Raw genomic sequence first — 22542 nt, forward strand, 5'->3', positions numbered from 1 at the left:
CAGTAATATAAGCATTCATTATTATGCATTATAAACAAGCCTGAGACACGACAAACATTAGAGTGTTCTCCAGAGAGAGAACCCTTTCATTAAAGGGAAGAAAGGGAAAATCTGTTGATTGTCGGGCTGCCCATATTGTTCACCTGTTTCAGAAAAGAAGAAACGGAGAGGGAGTAGAGGAGAGAAGTTAATGTTCGAAGGGGAGAAGAGAGGAACTTGGTGTTGATTTTTGACAAAATCTGTCACCTCCGATTCAGAATATAAAAATTACTGTTCAGAGAGAAAGAACTATCGTTTCTCTTCCTCCCAATTCCTTTCCTTTCCTTTACAGATGTCGATTCTGAAGCACATTTTTAGTATACCTCCAAATCTCCCATTTTCTTGAGGGCATGAATAATTAATCACAAATTTCAGTGAAAAATAATAATTAAAGGAGATGAGACCTCCAGCTCAGGTAAAAGGATTAGAGCATTTGACCATACATTGACCTGTAAGGTTGTAATGCTGATCTTATAAACGAATTTTAAAGCATCAATATATATATAATTAATGATGAAAGGGAAATTTATTTCAGGGACCAGTATGCCCCGGTCTTTAATTTCCAGAATTTTATTTATTTATTGGGAAAATTTTTACTATACCCATTCAAACTTTTAAAATAGCCAATTTACCCACCAAACACCATAATATCCAATTTCTCCATAAAAACTTGTAATCATTTCTTCTATTCCCTTTTGTTTATTCAATCTACAATTTAGTTATTTTAAAATTGAAATTGGCAAATATACCCTCCTCCCTCCTCTTTCACTCTTCATTGTAGCAACCGCTTTACGCCACTGTATAAATGGTAGAGCCATTTAACGAGGAGCACATTATGTGATTAATGTGATGAGATACGCGCAACCTCTCTGGCGACCGGCACAAGAGTCGACCACTCGCCATCTCTTCTCCACTGTCTCGACACAAGTATGACACGATTTGAGAGGTGAGTTGAGAGATTATTTGTAGGATGGATGGATTTGAGAGGGAAGAGGTAATTTTCAATTCAACCATTTGAACTTGGCGATAGTGAATTAAATTAAATTCAAATTTAGTTAATATAAGTGTGAAAGTAATCAAATTGGGAGATAGGGAATTGACGAACAATTTTTTTTGAAATTAATTTGACATTTGGCTAAGATCAAGTTTGATCGTGTGCTAGTCAGTATTTGTATTTGAGTTGTCTTTCTTTTTTCATTTTTTATTTTTCTAAAACTCTAGGCAGAGGCTGTCAAAATTTGACTTAGAATTGAAATAAAAGCATCTTTTGTATCAAGCTCTCAAGAACAGAGAGATTCAACTAAATATAAATAGCATGGGTTTGTAATATTGGTATAGGCGATAGTTGAAGAATTGTCAATTAAAACCCTGCCTCTCATTTATTGGCTCTACCATTTCTACAGTAACGTAAGGTTGTTGCTACAGTGAAGAGTGAAGGAGGAGGAGAGATGAGAGACGAGGAAGGAGGTTATATTTATCAATTTTAATTTTAAAATAACTAAATAATAGATTGAATAAATAATGAGTAAAGCTAGCGTGTGACATGCTCACCAATAAAGTTTGGTGAGCATAACTCCAAAAGTATATCGGATCAACGTCAAATGTCAAATCCAAACCGTTGAAATCCATGTACTTCATGAGTGATGCATATACATGCAAAATTTTGAAAGTTTCGAGTTTATTTGCTACACGGTCAAGTGGTCAAAGAAATGAACATTTTATTATAAGTTATTTTATATATTCAATTTTTATTATTTCTTTGACCACTTGACCGTGTAGCAAATAAACTCGAAACTTTCAAAATTTTGCATGTATATGCATCACTCATGAAGTACATGGATTTCAACGGTTTGGATTTGACATTTGACGTCGATCCGACATACTTTTGGAGTTATGCTCACCAAATTTTCTTGGTGAGCATGTCACACGCTAGCTTTACTCATAAATAATAGGGGATAGAAAAAAAAGATTATAAATTTGTACGGAGATATTGAATATTATGATATTTTAATGGAGAAATTGGCTATTTTGAAAGTTTGCGTGGATACACTAGAAATTTTCTATTTATTCGGGGACTCTTTTTAAAGATCTGTCTGTTTTGGATCTTTCCTAAAAACAATATAATTTATTAAAAGCAAGTGGCCGCGTGAAAAAAAACAAAGAATTCCTTCAAATCTCATGGGTGGTTTTCTGCTTAAACTTGTGAAATCTTAAAAGTTTCAAAACTTATGCTAAATGTAAAATTAAACTTGTGCAAACTATAAAATGTTAGTTAAGTACTCGGTTATCGACTATTTTTAATTAGGGGATTGTTAATTGCTACTGTGACAATTTTGCCACGAATTCATATCACCTAAGGTGCCTCAAATTTGAGTTTGAATCTGGACCACCCGATCTACTTTGGCACGAATATTGAAGATATTTTATGCATTCCTCAGACTGATCAGACGATCCGGATACAAACTCATAATTTAAGTTACTTCAGAGTTCAGAGGATCCGGACTCATTTCACCTCCTCCCTACCCCCCATAAGTTCATTGAATTCGTATTCTCTGAGATATCTCAAATTTTGCGTGACTTTACAGAAAATTTTAATCGTTTAAAGAAGTTCTGCACGACTCTCAAAGCGCAAATAATACAGCCCCTGCGCTATCACCGAATAGGCACCGGACACGTTGGTCACGCAAAAGTTGAGATATCTCAGAGGATACGCACTCAAGTTAATTTGTCCGAAAAATCTGAACTAGTGAAAAATTGCATTCAGTCGAAAACAATTTTTTTTCAATGTTATTAGAACCAGATCGGACATCCATCCAGTAAATTTTTGGGTCAACAGTTTATTGATCAGACCGGGAGTCGATCGGTTAAACTGCTGATTTTGATTTTTTAAATACTTGTATATTATGTGATATATATGTACTATTGTAAATATAATTATGTTTTCATATAATGAGAATTTAAACATAAACATTAACTAATGTACTATAAAAAATAAATTTATCAAAAATAACAAGGTAATTTGTTTAAGAAGAGAAAACATAGCATTTCATTCTAAATTCTTTTGATAAGTTTACTAAAACTAATAAGATATATAAATTTAGGAATTTAGTATCACGTATAATTGTATAAATATATAGATATATATAGAGAAGTTCAAATTTATATTGAATCTTAAATAAGTTCATGTTTTTCAATAAACAAATTTAGTGCTTTTAATAAGAAATCTCATAAAATATAAATAATAAACTAATAATTATTGTTTCGAGGTATATATATGGAAATATGTATATGAATAATAACAAGGCCTCTATACTTGACTAGGCCTTTATAATATTTAAAATATGAGAGTCCTATAATCCTATTAGAGATTAAAAAAAGAAGAAGAAAGATAGGTTGTTGACACCTTTAGTCTTGAAAACATATGACCTATATAGAGCTATTACTCTTTCTCTCTTTCTCATTGAATGCACGTGAAAAAAATAGACATGCCTAAACCGGATTTTCTTCTACAAATTGGTTCGCGGTTTTTCAATAAAAACCGGTTAATTAAATTGGTTTTTCGATTCAATTACGGAAATGATCGTACAATTGAACCGAACTGAACGGGTGACCGGTTCTAGTTTTTTTTTTTGTTAAACCGTTGTTTCGGTCCAGTTCTGATAACACTGATATTTTTCTTTAACTAAATAATAAAGATTAAATCATAAATATAATTCAAGAACGAATATTAAACAAACTAACGCAAACAAATATTATTTCTTTTTAAAGAACAGCTTTGGATTAAATTACAAATAGCAACATTGTCAGTGTGAAAAGTTGTGAATTCAAAATTCAGATAAAGAATTCTTTATGAACCTTCATCTTTCTTATCAATTTTTTTTTTTTTTTTTGCCATTCCTTGATGAGCATCCTTTCTGTTAAGAGACTTTTATTTTGAATGCAAGAATTTTATTATGTAGAATTGAAATAATTTTTTCTCTACTTCGTCTTTAAGTTATGTTATTAATAATTAAAACATTTGTCTTCAATAAGTACTTTTTTTATCTTTATTTAAAACTAATTTATGCTATTAATAAAGGAAACATTTCAGGTATTGACAATGCAAATGGTTGTTTTTATATATTTATAGAAATTATAAACAAAACATACATGCAAACTCTTAATTAACTTCTAGAAATTACTCCATGACTCAAGAAAAAAAAAAATTCAAAATTTAACATATTGTATTTTATAAAATTTTAATTGCACATATGGAAACTCGCTAACTTTGACCATCTTTGTTGTTATCCTAATAATATTTTTTTTGGATCAAATGAAGAATTATTCTACCATGATTTTTGACTAACCTCAATGAAAATTATCTCATCGCTTAAGATAAGAAGACATTTATCCAAAATTTCAATTACTAAAAAAAACTAAATTTGGATTAATATGGGGTTGAACATGTATAAATTTTGTTTCTTGTTCTACTCTACAGAAGAGAGCATATTAGCCCAAAGTATTTCATTTGGTCTTATTTTTATTGTGAAAATGTTGTCTCCTGAATTTTTATCTTCCAGCCACTTGCAATTACTAGTTACCTCCTAATTACTTTTTTCTTCTATAAGTAAAAAAAAAATTCACTCAATTTTTTTTCATCATTATTGTCCATTTTATCAACAATCTATGACAAACTTTGCGAATCTAAACTATGAACGTCTTCTATTCAATTTTTTTTTTTTATAGATCTATAATAAAGTACTTTTAAATTATATTTGTATCGCTATTTTATTTCTTCTTGATATCCTATGTATAAAAACTTGATTTGCTAGATTTAAAGGCTTGTACACGTAGGTTTAAAGCCTTCATATGCTATATATAACAACTGCAAAGTGCCTACAGGTTTTTACTTTAATTTATTTTTTATAACTTACGTGTAAGGTTTAAAGACTTGACATGAGTACTTTAAAAGATTGTAGATTTTAGACAGAGATTTAAATACTTGAAAAACAAAATTTAAAGTACTTATGGACTTTTATTATCATTTTTTTTTGATAAACTTACATGCTATGTTTAAAGTATTGATATAAATACTTTAAAGGATTGTAGACAGAAATTTAAAGATTTGAAAAGTAAAATTTAAAGTGCCTACAATGTCTTACTATAAAAAATCTTTATAAGTTATATGTAAAGGTTTAGAGGCTTGACTCGAATACCTTAAGGATCTGTTTGGCGGACACATGTGATTGGAAACGGACTTGGGATATGGGTCAAATTGAACAGTCTATTATTGTGCGCGTGGAAAAAAAACAATTTAGTTGACCCACACGTACAATAACTGAGCCGAATAGATCTTAAAGGATTGTAGACATGGATTTAAAGGTTTGAAAATATTTTTTTTGAAGTACCTACGGATTTGTATTGTCAATTTTTTTTGATAAGTTACATAGAAGGTTTAATTAAAAGTTTGACACATGTACTTAAAAAGTTGTAAACATATATTTACAGATTTGAGAAGCAATATTTAAAGTGCCTAGGGATTTGAGAAGCCGTGCTCACTTTATTTTTTTAGTAACGCTAAAGTAAATATTATGAACAATTTACTAAAGAGGAGGGTTCAAATGCCTCTATTGTTTGTGCCTTCACCGTATTTTTAATTTTGTTTAATTTTAATAACTCAAAATTTAAAACTTAAAAGTCAAAATAAAACCGTTAGATGTGATATATGTTATTTTCTCTATGTGCTCATAAAAAATTATTATATTTTAATTTTGTTTTTATGTGAATCAATAAGTTGAAAAATCAACATTGGTATGTTTTTTACAAGCTCTTGATGACAATCAAAATAAAATTGAAATGTCATAATTTTTTACATGTGCATAGATAAAATGATGTAGATTATATCGAATGGTTTTATTTTAACTTTTAAGTTTTAAATTTTAAATTTTAAATTATTAAAGTTTTTAAAAATAAAAGTTGGTGGAAGCATAAAAAATGAAAGCATTTGAACTCTCCTCTTGGCTAAATTACAGTACATGAAAATTTGTGAGATCTCACAACAAATTTTATTTTCTATGGACAGGTCAATCAAGCAGTGCTCATTTTTTGTTTTCCGTTTTCTGAAAAGAGGTACCAACATCACAGAAAGCACGAGGAACTCCATGAAACGTGGGAGATACAGAATAATAATTAGATGGTGCCAAATAAATTTAAACAGTTCATTTCAAACGGTTCAAATCGAATATACATTTATTAATTAGTTTATTACCGTCAAAAACTTGAAATCGAACTGAAGTACAAGTAGGTGGATGCGTTAAAAATATGAGTTCAAATCTGCTAGAATTCATGGGAATTTCAGGACCTGAAATTCTCAATCCAACCATCTATATATTTTGTGATTTGCACATAAAATTCTGTCTGCTTTGAGATTCGTGTATGGAAAAACTTAAATGGTTGGATTTGAAATTTCAGGGACCCTGAAATGATTTCAGCAGATTTCATTTCTAAAAATATTATATTTGAACTGAACCATATAGTTCAAAATTGACCGTGCAAATCATGTGGTTGGATTATTTAATGAAATCGGTGAGGAGACCAATTCAAAATTGTGGTTGATTTCAAAATGCTAGCATAGGCTTATCATATTATATTATACCCACGCCGTCACAGCTTCTACCAACATATTAATTTGGATTTAGTCAAAATAGACCTGATGAAATTAGTACAATTTTTTTTCTTAAATAACCTTGAATTACATAGAATTAATAAGGTGGTTGTGCATTAATTCTACCTAAAGAAAAACAAGTATAAACTAAAAAAAAAAAAAATACAGACTGATTAGTTTTGAAAATTGCAGTATGAAAATTATCTCTAAAATATGTTAATAACATATTAGAGTTGGTAATGATACCTATCAACCAGCCTTGTCTGCCATTAAAATAACTAGGTGGTACCACTCCACAAAATTTTTGATGGAATTGAAGCATGTCAAGACTTTGAAAAGAACTGTACTGAAATGAAATGAAATTTGGAGTGTTGAACACACATATATATATTTGGAGTGTTGAACATTGCAAATGAAATTTGTTTTTCAATCAAATTGCTTTTGAGTATCAATAGAACTGTACTGACAATAGTTATTCTAGTCATGCATGTATAATGTATTGGAAATTAAAGAAACAAGATGCAAGCAAGGACAAAACCTCTTGCTGGATCTTGATATTATTTCAATCCAATGTGTAGGCCAAATGGAGACTCTGCTAATAATTGGATATTCATCTTCGAAATTGTCTAGTATTTGAGCAAGGCTATGCTACTAATTATACTATGCATGCGTAATGCTGCTTGGTTTGTATTACGCATCAATATCTTCGTTTTTGAATTGCAAGTAGTTGATATGAACTATTTAATATTATAATATGTTTATATAAAAATGTACTTGTAAATTAAATTTTATAATTTTTAGAAACTTTTTAGTTAAATTTTATATAAGTACAAAATCACTAACTTTGAATGATCCAGTAATTTTAGATCAATGTTTTTTTATGTATCTAAAAAAAATAGAGTTTTTTTTTGTAAAAACTGTAAAATTTAATTTATAAGTACATGTTCATATGAAAATCGTGTTTAAAGGTTCAGATCGACTGTTTGAACTTTAAATCTAAATATATTAATCTATAGTACGAACCAATCCATACTATGCATAATACCATAACCTTACCCATATTGTTTTACTTTGTAGTTAAAGTGTTTTGTGGATGCCAACAAGGATGATGTAAGAAGCTTTTTTTGCTAGAGTTAATGCCTTACCGTGTAGAATGAGATCTGAGTCGTTCGTTTTAGTCTAGCATCGATCTAAAAGCAGACCCTCTATATTCTAAATAAATAGACATTTTCTGTATCACTCTAGGTATCCGATGTGCAAGTGATAAATCCAGATCGTTCTTTTAACTTGACACGAATCTCAAAACATAGGTCCTATGGTTTTCAAAAAATTTCAATAGATGGAGGGTGAAGATGCTTTTTTTTTTCAAGGTTAGTGAATTTAAATGTCTACTAACAATTTAATTGATAAAAAAACAGACTTACAACGAGTCAGATAACTCTCATTTTTAGATTTAAACTCATTTATTATCATGAAATATCGTAATTACTCTAATCACTTAATCCTACATATCTACTCTTAAACACCTTATTACCTCTTTCTCCATTTCTTTCCACGACTGGATTCGCTTTTGTCCGATTGCCGCCGCGCTCCGATGGCCAGATTTGCTCATTACCGTGCTCCAATCGAGATGGAGGCAGTAAAGGCTCTACGCTTCGAGATCCGACGATACCGCGCTCTCAGCTCCGGTCAGCTCCACTTGGCTTCCTCCCCTCTCTCTCATTCTTCTCTCCGTTCAAAGAGATAAAGACGAGAGAGAGGGGAAGATATCACTATATTGGAGGTGAAAATTAGAAGAAGAGAAAGAGACGAAATAAAGTATAGAAGAGTGAAAGAGACGAAATAAAGTATAGAAGAGTGAAAGAGACGAAATGAACAACGGCGGCGGCTAGAGTTTTTTTTTTTCCCTCTTTTTGTCACTTGGGAGAAAAGAGCAAACGTTGCTATCAAAGTGAGACTCCTCCCCACCTCTCTAGGCTTCTAATGTAGGCAGTGTTTTAAAATGCGGCCGCATATGCGTATGCGATCGGCAGCCGCGCTCAGAACGGCCATGCAGTCATCCCATGCGGTTTTGAGCATGCGGCCGCATATGCGGTCCGAATATGCGGCCATGCGGAAAAAAAAATGCATATGCGGATTAAAAATGCGGCCATGCGGTCCGAATATGCGGCCATGCAGTCCTCCCATGCGGATCAGCAGCCACCGTTGGATCAGCAATTTTCAAAGTGGCTTAATAAATAGTAAAAAAATTCAGAAAAATGTAAAATTTGGTCTCCAAGCACATATTAATATGGAGAACAAGATGAACGGTTCGGATCGATGTTTTGGATTTTAAAATTTTAAATTTGGACCGTATGCATATGAATGCACATTAGTCACACACACACTCTCTCTCTCTCTATATATATATATACGTGAATTTTTATTTTAAAATCCGCATATATAAATCCGCATGAAAATCTGCATATGCGTCCGCATACCACATATGCGGTATGCAGTGGCCTTCCGCATGCATGAACAAAACCGCATTTTAAAACACTGAATGTAGGCATTAATTGATTCAGACTTGTGACCAGTAAAGAAGAAACAGAATGAAATAAAATCACCGAGGGTGAAGATGTTGAAGCTGCATTATGTGCTCTTTGTTATATCAGGGTCCTTTTTGCATAATTTGTATTAGGTTCAGCTTCAGTCTATTTGGTATGTTTTAGTTGGTTGCTGTCTATACTGTTACTTTTGTTGGAGTATTGATATTATTCTGATGTCTTGTTTGTAGGTTGTAATTTCGTTTGTTTTGCATTTGGTACCGATATGGTGGTACTGATTTCAAAAATATTGTAAAAAGTTTTCGTTATATCAATAGAAACCGGTGAGATTGATCCCACTTGTCTCAAGAAAAATAAATAAAGAAAAGAAAAGAAAAAGTTCAATAGACACCTAATTTTGATCTGGTTACAATTAATTAATCAGGACCGTACTGAGGGGACACGGACTGCTATACTTAGGGGCAAGCTTCTAAATAGCTAGCTATAGCGGTTTTGGACCCAGAAAGCTAAGCTACGGGCTAAAACTGCGCTAATCAAGCTACGACCGCTATAGCGGTAATAGCGGTCCGCTATAGCGTGTAGCGGCAATAGCGGCAATAGCGGTCCGCTATGCTACATGGGTTATGATTTTGTAATTTTTTTTTTCTGAAAACATGATTTTGCAATTTTAATGGGCCTTAATATCTAGATTGGTTTTTTTTTTTTACTTTATTAAGCTATATCAATACAATGGAACATGTGCGGGCTATACCGCTATATCAATTAAATTTTGTATCATGCATTAATATATGGTAGTGGTATATTTTGAATATAAAATATATCAATAGTTTTTGAATTAGGGTTATTTTGAATGACAATTTGAACTTTGTATTGGTTTAATATGAATAATATTAGAACTTCTTAATTAATTTGATATTTTTTTTCTTGATGAGACATTTTTACTAGGCAAAGCCTTCTATGGACATAAGGACCTATTTGTAAAATGAACATATTTTTATTTTTAAAGTTCAAACAGTCGATCCGAACCGTTCATCTTGTTCTCCATATTAATATGTGCTTGGAGACCAAATTTTACATTTTTCTGATTTTTTTTACTATTTATTAAGATAGGTACAAAATTCAATGGTCTGAATTTGATATTTTTTATACCCATCTTAATAAATAGTAAATAAATTCAGAAAAATGTAAAATTTGGTCTCCAAAGATATATTAATATGGAGAACAAGATGAACGGTTCGGATCGGCTGTTTGAACTTTGAAAATAAAAATATATTCATTTTACAAATATGCCTTTATGTCCATAGAAGCATCACTCTTTTTACTATTAGTAGAAATATAAAATATAATTTTTGAAATAAAAAAACGCTATTTATAATAGCTTTCGCTATAGCTCCGCTATTCGCTAAAGCTTTTTTTTTTGTCTCCCCGCTACACCGCTATAAACGCTATTTAGAAGCTTGCTTAGGGTTGTTCAAACGGTTCGGTTTAATCGGATTTGGACCGAACCGAATGTGTTCGGTTTAAACGGTTCGGTTATTTCGGTTTATTGGATCGGTTCGGTTTGCTTTTCAAAACCGAATTATAACTTCGGTTCGGTTCGGTTTGAAAATTTTTAAACCGAAATAACCGAACCGACCGAACTATCATATAATATGAATTTGATCGGAACCACTCCGGTTTATTTCTTAATCAATTGCTTTAAATACTTGGTTTATTTTTAAATAACTTAGTTTATTTCTTAATACTCCGGTTTATGTTTTTAATATACTTCGGTTTATTATAAATCAATTGTTTTAAATAAAAAATAATAATATATTTCGGTTTGAACCGAACAAACCGAAATAAAACTTCGGTTCGGTTCGGTTCGGTTGCAATACTAATTCGGTTCGGTTCAGTTCTATTTTTAAAACCGAATTATAACTTTGGTTTGCCAAGTTCGGTTCGGTTTCAACTGAACCGAACCGATGAACACCCCTAGCTATACTGACTACTTTTGAATAGTCAGGAACAGTGTTGTTGATTTTTCCTCTAAAAAAAAAAACGGTGTTGTTGAATGTTGATGCAGATGCGCGCATATAGCATATTCGTTTTGGGCAGTAGGCAACAAGGCACTTTATGCCTGATTATTTTGTTTTTAATCTGGCACGAATCTCTAAGTAAATAAAATAATGAAAAAAACCTTCGCCATGCATATATGCGGCGTGAAAAGTAATGTCTCGCATATATATTTTTTTAGGGTAAATTTCTCTGTAGGTCCCTAAACTTTGGTATTAGTCACGAATTGGTTACTCAAGTTTGATTTATCCTTTTTGAGTCACTCAACTTTGTTATTTGTTCCAATTAAGTCCCTCTGTCCTTTTCCATCTAAAATTTTAACGGAATATTCTTATTCCGTCCAAAAAATTAACGGAATATACTCATTTCATCCAAAACATTAACGGAATAAGCATATTCCATCCAAAATACTAACGGAATTAGCATATTCCGTTAAAATTTTGGATGGAAAAGAACAAAGAGACTTGATTGGGACAAATAATAAAGTTGAGTGACTCAAAAGGGACAAATTAAACTTGAGTGACCAATTCGTGACAAATACCAAAGTTTAGTGACTTACAGCGAAATTTACCCTTTTTTTTATATTATAATTTTGGTTGACTAATTAAATTTTCGTTAAAGCTGCACGATTACGAAGGTCATACTCAAACAGGAAACAGCATAGCAAGAAAGCAAGAGGTTAATTTCTTCTTTCCTTTATTTTTTTACCGAATAATATCACTCAAACAATGACTAAAGTAAAAACTTTAAGAAGTATGTAAAAAATCTACATAATCCTTACATTAGTCAACTTTGTAAAAAAATAATAAATAAACAAAGTATCACTATCAGATTAGCAAGGGCCACATTGCTACAATAAATTATAAACTGAGCTTTAGTTAATTAATCGGTGCAGTACGTTTTAGATATTTAGGTCAATATGTTATTTGGATTGTACTTGTGAAATAGTAAATAGCTGTAACTATTAAAGAATAGTGTTAACAAGGTGTCAATTAAGACGAAATATAAGTGGTATCTCAAACGAATTGTTACAACGTGGAGATAGCGGAAGTGGTGTCAAATTTGTCATTTCGAAACTGTGTTAGCAAAAATTTGAAAAGAAAATATTTTTTTGCTCTTTCTTCACACTTCCGAATAGTAGTTATTCCAACATTTACAAGGAATAGAAAATAGCAGCTATTATAGTTATTCCGAATAGTAACAAAAATGTTATTTGAATACACATTGCTATTCCGAATATCTACTATTCTAGAATAGCCTCTGTTACTGTGTCATCCAAACATAGAGATGAGTTACGGTGAGCCATGGAGTAAAACGCGTTTGTACTCCACACCGTATTTTCATTTTAAAAGTCCAAACGACTGATCCGAACCGTTAGATGTGATCTCCATATTGAAATGTGCTTGGAGACCAAATTTTACATTTTTTTGGAATTTTTTTACTATTCATTAAACAATTTTGAAAATTGTTGTTTTGCTATGAACAGTAAAAATTTCTGGACCATCGGATCAGCGATTTTCAAAATTGCTTAATAAATAGTAAATAATATTTAAAAAAATGTAAAATTTGGTCTCCAAGCACATTTCAATATGGAGATCATGTTGAGCGGTTCAGATCGATCGTTTGAATTTTCAAAATAAAAATATTGTACCATGAAGCACCAACTCATTTTACTCCATGACTCACCGTAGCCCATCTCTCCAAACATAACCACATATGATAATATAAATAACATATCAATTCACTTTCTTTTTAATATATCACGAGGATCTCATGCTTAATTTAAAAAAAAAAAAATTCTCCTTTCAATATCTCAACTAATAGTAATAGACTAATAGCGACTGATGTACTGGCTACCTCAACATAAAAACATAAACTTTTTTAGTCAAGAAATGAATAATTATTATTTTCCCTTTCCAAACTTTGAAAAGATAGAAATAGCCTTATTTGTCATGATTCTATTAATTGTCGAGTCAATTTTTTGCCGCCTCTACCAAAACAACCACGAACCATCTTTTCTTTTCAAACATTTTCTTTTAAAATCAAACACGCCTTTATGTTTTTCCAACAATGCAAAGAAAGGTCAAAATATTCCCTTGTCAATTTTATCTTTGAACATATTAACGTGTTATGATAGGAAAATTAATAATCGACGATTCAATGTATGCATCGTTTTCAATAAAATGGTTGCTAATGGTTGGAAGATGATTCATTTTCCAATATGAGCATCTACCCTATGGAATCAAATCTCTTGCCCTTCAGGAAATTTCTGCACACAGGATCAATCCATCTATCAATTTTATGTTTGTTTCGATCTAAACGGTTATAATTACAGAATTAAAAATATTTGAAATTTTGAAAAAAACACAATCAATATTTAAATATAACCGTTCAAATAAAAGCAAACATAAAATTGATGGATAGATTGACTTTGTGTGCAGGAATTTTCTGCCTATAGGGGGCAGGTGATTTAATTCCCTAGCGTATATGGTATGGGGTATGTGTTTGAGATTCGTGCCAGATCAAAATAAAAGACTCAAACCTCATTCCACACTGTCAAGTATTGCACTGGATCTGAATTTGTCTAAATGTTGGTTGCTGAATTTAGAAAATAGAATAAACATAGCAATTCAAAAATTGAGAAAAGGTTCTTGTCCACTGGCTTTTGTCCACCATCTGTCCACAACGCTATTTCTGGATAAGTCTTCTGACGGTTCTAACTGTTATCCCAAAATACCATATATAAAATCTTTCCTTCGTTACCAATTTCTCATTTAAATTGGCGATCTCTTTTCGTCCTTTCTGTTATTGAAATAATCTTTCCTTCGTTGTCAATTTTCATTTAAATTGGCAATTTCTCTCTCCGTCACTTGAAAATAGCGATCTCTCTCTTTCTCAATTATCTTCTCCGATTAGTCACGACTCTCTCCAGAATTCAGATTCATCGTTTCTTTGCTCGATCCTCCTTCGAGCGACACACAGTGACGGCAGCAACGGTCGCAACGGCTTCGATTAACCTGGTTCGATTTGCTTCAATCAAGCCCTTCGCTCTTCATTTGTCTTTGTCCTTCATTTGCTTCAATCAAGTACTGGTTCGATTTCGACTCGCTACTCCGAACAGTGAATGCATTGTTTCAAGCTTTGGTAAGAAATATTGTACATTTCTGATTCATTTTTCCTTTGCAATGTCGATTTTAATTGAGATTACTGACTCGATCTCGTTTTTTATACATAATCGCAATGGAACCTTCAATCATGGAGCGCGATCGAATAGAAGTTGTTTTTGTTGAAGAGCACGGCAAAATTCAAATCTAGTAAGTTATTTCTGTTGAATTTGTTGTTTTCGTTGTATGCAGTAACAGATCTAGCATTTCAAATGAAATCTGGAGAAAAGAGATGATAGAGAGGCGATATGGAGTATTGATCTGTTAATTTTACTGTATTGCCTCGTTAATTTTACAGTATTCATCTGTCATTTTACAGTATTCATCTTGTGGAAATCTGGAAGAAAGAAATGATAGAGAGGCGATATGGAGTATTGATCTGTTAATTTTATAGTATTGTCCCGTACAGTATTCATCTTGTCAATTTATAGTATTCATCTTGTGAAAATCTGGAGGAAAGAGATGATAGAAAGGCGATATGGAGTATTTATTTGTTAATTTTACAGCATTTATCTTGTAATTTTACAGTATTCATTTTGTGAAAATCTGGAAGAAAAAGATGATAGAAAGGCTTCTTACTCATCCGAACAATATTCAATTGAAAATTCTACTGTATACAAGATTCAATTTTACAGTTCTGCTGATTCAATTTTACAGTATACAAGATTCAATTGTAAATTTTACTGTATAGAAGATTCAATTTTACAGTATACAAGATTCAATTGGAAATTTTACTGTATACAAGATTCAATTTTACAGTATACAAGATTCAATTTTACAGTATACAATATTCAATTTTACAGTATACAATATTCAATTTTACAGTATACAAGATTTAACCCAGTGCTAATAACCGCTAATAACTAACTCTAACTGCCAATAACGTCCTATAACTGTAATTTCCGAAAGTACAGTTTGAAAGTACATTTATTTTGTCCTGTTGTGCAAGTTGCAATCTTTTTCTAACTATCATGAGACCACTTCAAATAGTTGCTGGATATTTTGTGATTAAGTGATATATTTTATGTGATATATTGTATAATTATACAACATGTAGAAGTAATTTTACAGTATTTGCGCAAGTCAAAGCTGTGGACAAATGGTGGACAAAAGGCTGTGGACAATTAGACGCTTCCATTCAAATTTAGTTTTTATGAAATTTTCTCCCTTCTCATTTGCTTCATCAGGAATTAGTGGTAATACTGAGATTATTGTCTATTCTTTAAATTTCTGAGAATATAAAATTATGATTAATTAAAAAAAAAGTGAATTGCAAAGGAAAATTTTTGTATAGACGAGCGGTTCCAATGCATGCAATATATATACGCAACCAAACCTTATCTTGGTAATTAAGCTTGATAAGACTAATCTTCCATAATTGAACATGATTACAACTTAGAAGTAGATGGCTTGTATTATTCTAATTTTAAAAATAGTACTAAACTTTGTTTTTCTAGCAAGTAAAAAAAATCCCCATTTTTTTATTAATAGGAAAATAAATAAATAAAATATCGACAACAATAAACAATTATGGCGAAATTCGAAATCTAAGAAAACCGCTATAGTTTGATTGAAATTTTAAGAATAAACTATAATGTCCGAATAATCCAAATTAGTTAATCCCTAATTAACGGAGCAAGAAGAAATATAAACAGGATATTATGATAAATAACGTCCAGAGATCATGAAATTGCATATTTGAGAAACACCGAGAGAAAATATAATTCATATCTTCTCAGGTATTGCAAAGGATTATTCTCACTTGATGGTTTGAGATTAAATCTCAATCGTTTTGAGATTCGGGTCACCATAGGAGGCAGTATTATTGGGCTTTGAGATTCGTGCCAAGTTAAAAAGAACGGTCCAGATCTAATAATTGTAAAAGATTCCCTAATCAGGTATTGGAGAGGATGTGATTTCGAGAAAATAGATCTCTAGAAGTTATCTCCATAATGTCCTATTTTTTGTTCTTCATATTTTATTAACGAGGGGTTAATTAATTTGGATTATATGGTCGTTATGGTGTATGACGTCCACGAGATATTATAAATCATAACGGGTTTTTTAGATTTCAAATTTCGCCAAAATCATTCAGTGTTGTCACGCAAAAAGCTAACTACCATGTCATATCCCAATTCCCAAGTGATGCAGTTAACAAATATCCCAAATTTGTATGTTGGAATCTTCTTTTGGGTTTGCAATTGTCTTCATGTTTTTCTCTTCCTATGATATTTCAAACACATTAAAGAAAAGTGCTCGATTTGAAGTAATTAAAGTCCGTAGGCTTGGCCTCCTATACTGTCATTAATATTTTAAGCCCGGTCCAGAAATAATAATGGAAATAATGCCCAACAAAATAAAAAGAAACTTGATTTTTATGGTAGTTACCATGAAATAGTTGAATCATAGATTTTTTAAATGCAATCATTGCAATATTATTTGAAAGAAAAAATAATTTACTCCTTATTACAGTTTCTCTACTATTTTTGCCATAATTATTCAACAATAAATTATGAGATCCTGTAATAAATGATAATTTACATGCCAGGTGTGAAGTGCTTATGATATGAGATGTGCCGGTTCATAAAAGGTACATAACCACGATTAAAATACTTTCAGTATATTGTGTGTTATTCTTGATCTCTCAAGGCAAATTATGTCTCTCTGTACCCATGTAGTATTCTAAAGCAGTTACCTCTGCCCTTGCAAGGTGTAAAAATTAGTCAAGAAAAGATTATGTTATATCGAAGGAAATATTAATATTCACATGTACATGATTTGTCAACAATTACAATATACACAGGTAACAGATATCACAGAGGTATCCCTCAACATATGCACAGTATGAGCAACAGGAGTGTGAATTTCTTGGGAGAGAGAAGACAATCAGTTGGAAAGGAAAAAGAGTTTCTAGCCGGTTGCTCGGGCAACAATAGAACAAGCCTCTATGCGTGGCCATTATGTTATACCACTTCACGCCATATTGGTGAGGGACCCACCCTTCAGTGTTTCCCCAATTAAAAAATGGGGAGTTTGGTGAAGTAATTCCCTGAAATTATTTAAGACAAGAGATGTCAGGGAAGAATTTAAGAATATAACAAGGGTTGCTTATTGGTAACTCATAATATCACAACCTCAACAGTATAATTGAATTTTTGTGCCAAATGGAAACAAAAGCCATCAATATTGTTTGTAAAAAGAAATAGAATGTACAACGTAAAATTTGATTGGTACATGCTAGTATGCTACCAGTCCAATTTTCTAATTATTTTATTACATTACATTATATTAATTCTATTGTTGTCAGAGGCTTCTAGGTTTCGTTTTTAGTTGAAACCCGTAGATAGAGACTTGTAGGATTGGTAAACCTCTTGTGATATGGTATCAATACCAATCTTCGAAGCTATTGTAAATTACACCATGTGATTGAGAGAGAATTCCTATTCATGGTGTTTTGAGTTGTGACCAACCACTTGTCATTTTCTTTCTTCTTTATCTTAAACGGAAATATAAAAAATACGGGAAAGACTTGGAAGGAGGTAGAAGCAACATCCATTGCTTTGTCCCAATAATTCAACTATATTGTATAAGATAGCTATTGTTTTGACAATGACTTGTCAGATTCCTTTATAGAATAGTTCAATAACTAAATCATGAACAACCCTACAAAAAATCATATATCCAACAAAATTGGAGTCACAAATTGAAACTATTAGGGATGTACAACTAAAAGAGAACTCATTAAGCAAAACAAAATAGAACAAAAGAACCAACAGGTTGACCTAAATTACAATATCTGGTCCAAGATAAAGAAAAACACCAGATGTTGGGGTTATTTAAACAAAAAAGCAGACAAAGACAAAGAGATTAGATGGCATGCAAATCAATAACCATTCTGAGCTGGCAAAAAAGTACAAGGTCTTGTGGGTCCCTGGACCCTTTTAGAGCTTTTGCATTATGACCCTGAATTTTCTAATTTGAATTCTTATGTTAATTTCGTAATTTTGAAATGAACCTTTTCAAATTTGCAAAAATCCCAAAATAAAATCACTAAACTCTGTAGAAACAATAGGTCAAGTTTGACAATTTGTGCTAAATTTAACTTCAACAGCTAACAACATATCAAAACTTGCAGTAAAACAAGAGCAAAGGATTTGAGAATGAAACACGAAAAACCATAGTATCCTACCAGAAAGGAATTGAGAGAGGCAAAGGGATTGATTTCAAATTTTCCCTTCTAGCCATAGAGAATTCAGGCACCCACATGGTCTGCATGGGACTTATTAGCATGATTAATTAACAGGGTTAAAAAATTAACCCCTCTAATTGCTACAAAATTAGGAAAAATTTGGAAAGAGATATCTAATCATATTCAAATTTCCCCTTCTAGCCATTGAATATGGTCTGTCTCAGATTAATTAGCAGGATTAATTAACAGGATTGAAAAATTAACCACTCTAATTGCTACTCAATGAGGAAAAATAGGAAGGAGGAGAGATCTAACCAAACAAAATACAAAAATCCCTCCAAATCTATTATTAACAGATAAGAATTCAATATTGATTGAATATCTGGTGTTCTCAGGATCAATATTATAGAACCAGAATTATGCAACTTATAACAAAATATCACAGACTGAGAGATCAAACCTGGTAATTGCTTCTGAGTGGTGCCAAACATGCCTCTCCAAATCAGACCCAAACATGAAACAAATCCAGCAAAACAAAACAACATCATGAATCCGATCACCCATGGCATGAGCATGAAACCAAGCATGAAGGTAACAGATCCGCACACCATCATTGCGAAAGAGGCGCCCAAGAGAAGAGACGCGATGGCTCCAGGTGTCACAGGCCACTCCCGTACGGGTTCTTGCACGCGCGATGGCACGTGAGATGCACGTGACGGAATGATAAGAGCTGCAACAATTGTGCACAGGTCGGAGATGAGACGGGAGTGTCTGTCAGAGGAGGAGACGACAGCGGCGCCAGTCATTGCTAGGGTTTTGGCGAGAACCTAACCCTAGGCAAAGGGGAGGTGGTGATAGGGAGAGGACAGAGAAGAAGAAGAAGAAGAAGAGAGGTATATGGGCTTTTTAGTCAATTCCACCTGAACAGAGAGAGAGGTTAGGTTTGCTGTTTTTGGATAGGAGAAACAACTTTGTCAATTGAATACTAGATTACTAGTAGGAGGAGGCGAATTGATTCCGGGGAAATGATCATAATGCTGCTCCCGTCTCCTCTCTTTTCTCTCCATCTGTCCACATCACATCCTTGTCTAGAACAGGAGTGAGTTACTGTGCGTAGCCTCTCAGATATCTCATATTTTGCGCGACCGACGTGTCGGTATTATTACAGCATTGAGAATCGTGTAGAACATTCTTTAACGGTTGAGATTTCCAAGAAAGTCACTCAAAATATGAGATATCTCAGAGGATACGAATTCCTAGAAGAGATCTATAGTCAATAGTTGTGTTCAGGTCCGATGCCCATCGGACCTACTTTGGTTCAATGGTATAATGACCATCCGATTGAATCAAGATTCGTGTCCTCTGTATTAAAATCCGTGTGTCACTATATCAATTTCCGTGCGCACAGATCTTAATGCTAATCGTACGGTGACAGAGCTAATTGAACCTAAAAGGAGGTCCAATGCTCATCGGACCTACTCCTATATAGTCAATAGTTGTTGTTGAATTATTTTGTTTATCTTCAATGCATCTCTCTCCAGAACAGGTACATAGTCAATACTTTCTGAATTATATTGTTTATCTTCGATGTTAAAATAAAAACCAATTCTAAAGACTTTATGAAACAAGCTTTGGCAAATTGACAAGCAGATTAATAAAATCACAATCTGAAGATTTCCATGTTAACTTGACACCTAGACAAGCTCAAATTGTTATGAATGTTCGTCTTTAATTTTTATTTCTATTTTGAAAAGTTCCATCTGGATAAATTTGAAAGCTTTCAGAAGTTAGAAATCGGTTCCTGTTGCTTTTAGCACATTAATTGCAGTGATCAGGGATTCTATTGGCTTCTTTTTCTTTTACCAAACTTTATTGCAGCTAAATTATTATTAAAAAAAGAAGTTAATATCAGTTGTAGCTTTGAAAAATCATACTTTGAGCAAATTTTTTTTTTTGAAAACTTGGTAGTAGCTACCAAGGTTACTTTGAGCAATTTAAAAGTGTAAATAACAAAAGCAAGTTTGAATCATCTTTTTGGAATATAAAGGTTTTATGTATGATAACAACATTAACACAAGAATTTGAAATCATAAATTTAATAAATAAATAAATATATAATTTATCCTTTTATTTTCTTAAATTGGGTTTTCTGGTTTTTATTGTATGGAGGTGTAGCGAGAGATGGTGAACCAAGCAAAGAAGGCGTAAAAGCAATGTTAGAGCTTTTCATGGTCAAAGAAGCAATGAAATGTTTGGTGAGGAGAAAAAGGGATGGGGATAAAAGGGATAAAGTGAGACTAAAAATTGTTTGCTTGTTTATTAATTTTGGAGTGAAGTAAAGAATTCATTCCTATTTTTAGTCAGAAACATATTTTCCCATACAATATTTTTTAAAATTAGAGAAAGGGTAATCCAGAATTCGTACCCTCTTTCATAAATCCAGAAACCTTTTAAGCTCAATAAATTCAGAATGAGTATTTTTTATAATATATGAAAGATGGCAAAAGATGATCTAAAATATTGATAATTTATTTTAGGTTATTTTTTGCCATCTTTTATAAACCGTAAAAAATAATAAAAATTGGTATTCTACAAGTTCATAATATAACTAATTTATTAAGCTACTTAAATCGAAGTTTAAAGTTTGTTCGATAGGTTTTTAAGGTCATAGCACGAATAATCTTATGTTATCCATAGCTATACCCAAGCCTTACTCAAATATAAAATATAAAAATCTGAGGTATGATTCATACCGTATGAAAGACCGGAATGAACTCTGCTCCTTTTCTTGAGAAAATGAGGACCCTCCTATTCTCCAATCCGAACGGTTCAAAATCGATCAAACGGCTTTAATTACATCTGATTTGTTTTAATAGATTATATTGATATAAAAGAAAAATGTAATTGAAGCCGTTTGATCGATTTTGAACGGTTCGGATTGGAAAATAAAATGGTTCTCCTTTTCTTAAGAAAAGGAGCAGATTGGCTTCCTGAATGACCACTCGATAAAAAAATTACTAGTTAACTTCTAAAATGAAGTTATTTGATATAAAAATATTATCAACATTAATATTCTCTATCCCTCTCTCATTCTTGCATTCGAGAAGACGACTAGTTAAGATTGAGGCATGTTCGCTCTAAAAAATTAGCTGTTCTCAAGCTCCGAATAACTTGAAATATTCCCGACCAAACTCAGTTCTCTAATTAGTTTTTGTTGTAACACACACACACACACATCACAAAATTCTAAAGCAATCCAGAACGGTGCAAGTAGCCAAGTCTCGTTTCCCCTCAATTTCAACCTAAAATACCAAAGTTGATTTTTTATTTTAGTTTTGCCATGACTCATGAGGTGAATTCGTTGAATAAAATAAAATAAAATGTAAAGGACTCTTTGGTCAATGTACACGACCATCGCATTAATATAATATGTGACTTTGTTACGTTACGAAATTTTTATAATTAATTTCAAATGAATTAAAAGCAAGAATCGAAAATCGTGCTAACAAAATAGGAGTTTAAAACCTTAATTAAGGTTCATCTAAGTAAGTAAGTTAAGTGTGAATTGAAACCGCGTTGAAATTTCGAGATTTTGAAACTTTATAGGCTGAGTGCGGATGGGTTGACCCGCACTGCTGGTGGGTGCACCCGCACTCATGCAATTCTGTGTTGGTCTGAGATTTCCTAAGTGCTGAGTGCGGATGGGTTGACCCGCACTGCGGGTGGAATGCATCCGCATTAGGCTCGGACTTTTCCTGAAATTCTGTCGAAAATTTACCAAGTTCCGACTGCGGGTGAAGTGACCTGCACTGCGGATGATTTCTGTGTTAAAGTTCATTTTCTGAAAACCGACTAAGTGCCGAGTGCGGGTGAATCCACCCGCACTGCGGACGCACCCATCCGCAC

The 22542-nt window shown here is 32.4% G+C and overlaps 1 protein-coding gene across 1 annotated transcript; it reads right to left on the reverse strand.

Annotated features, from left to right (window-relative positions):
• Positions 1 to 17166: 17166 nt before the first annotated feature.
• LOC144569515 (uncharacterized) lies at positions 17167 to 19596 on the reverse strand. The gene is made up of 2 exons (XM_078319896.1): positions 19097 to 19596; positions 17167 to 17496 (listed from the first exon to the last, which is right to left on the reverse strand). Exons 1-2 carry the CDS (start codon positions 19440 to 19442, stop codon positions 17465 to 17467), a joined length of 378 nt encoding a protein of 125 aa, XP_078176022.1. The 5' UTR covers positions 19443 to 19596; the 3' UTR covers positions 17167 to 17464.
• Between the last annotated feature and the right edge of the window lie 2946 nt (positions 19597 to 22542).

This window comes from Carex rostrata, chromosome 18 (genome assembly GCF_964058835.1).
Source record: "Carex rostrata chromosome 18, lpCarRost1.2, whole genome shotgun sequence".
In the NCBI taxonomy this organism is placed as follows: domain Eukaryota; kingdom Viridiplantae; phylum Streptophyta; class Magnoliopsida; order Poales; family Cyperaceae; genus Carex; species Carex rostrata.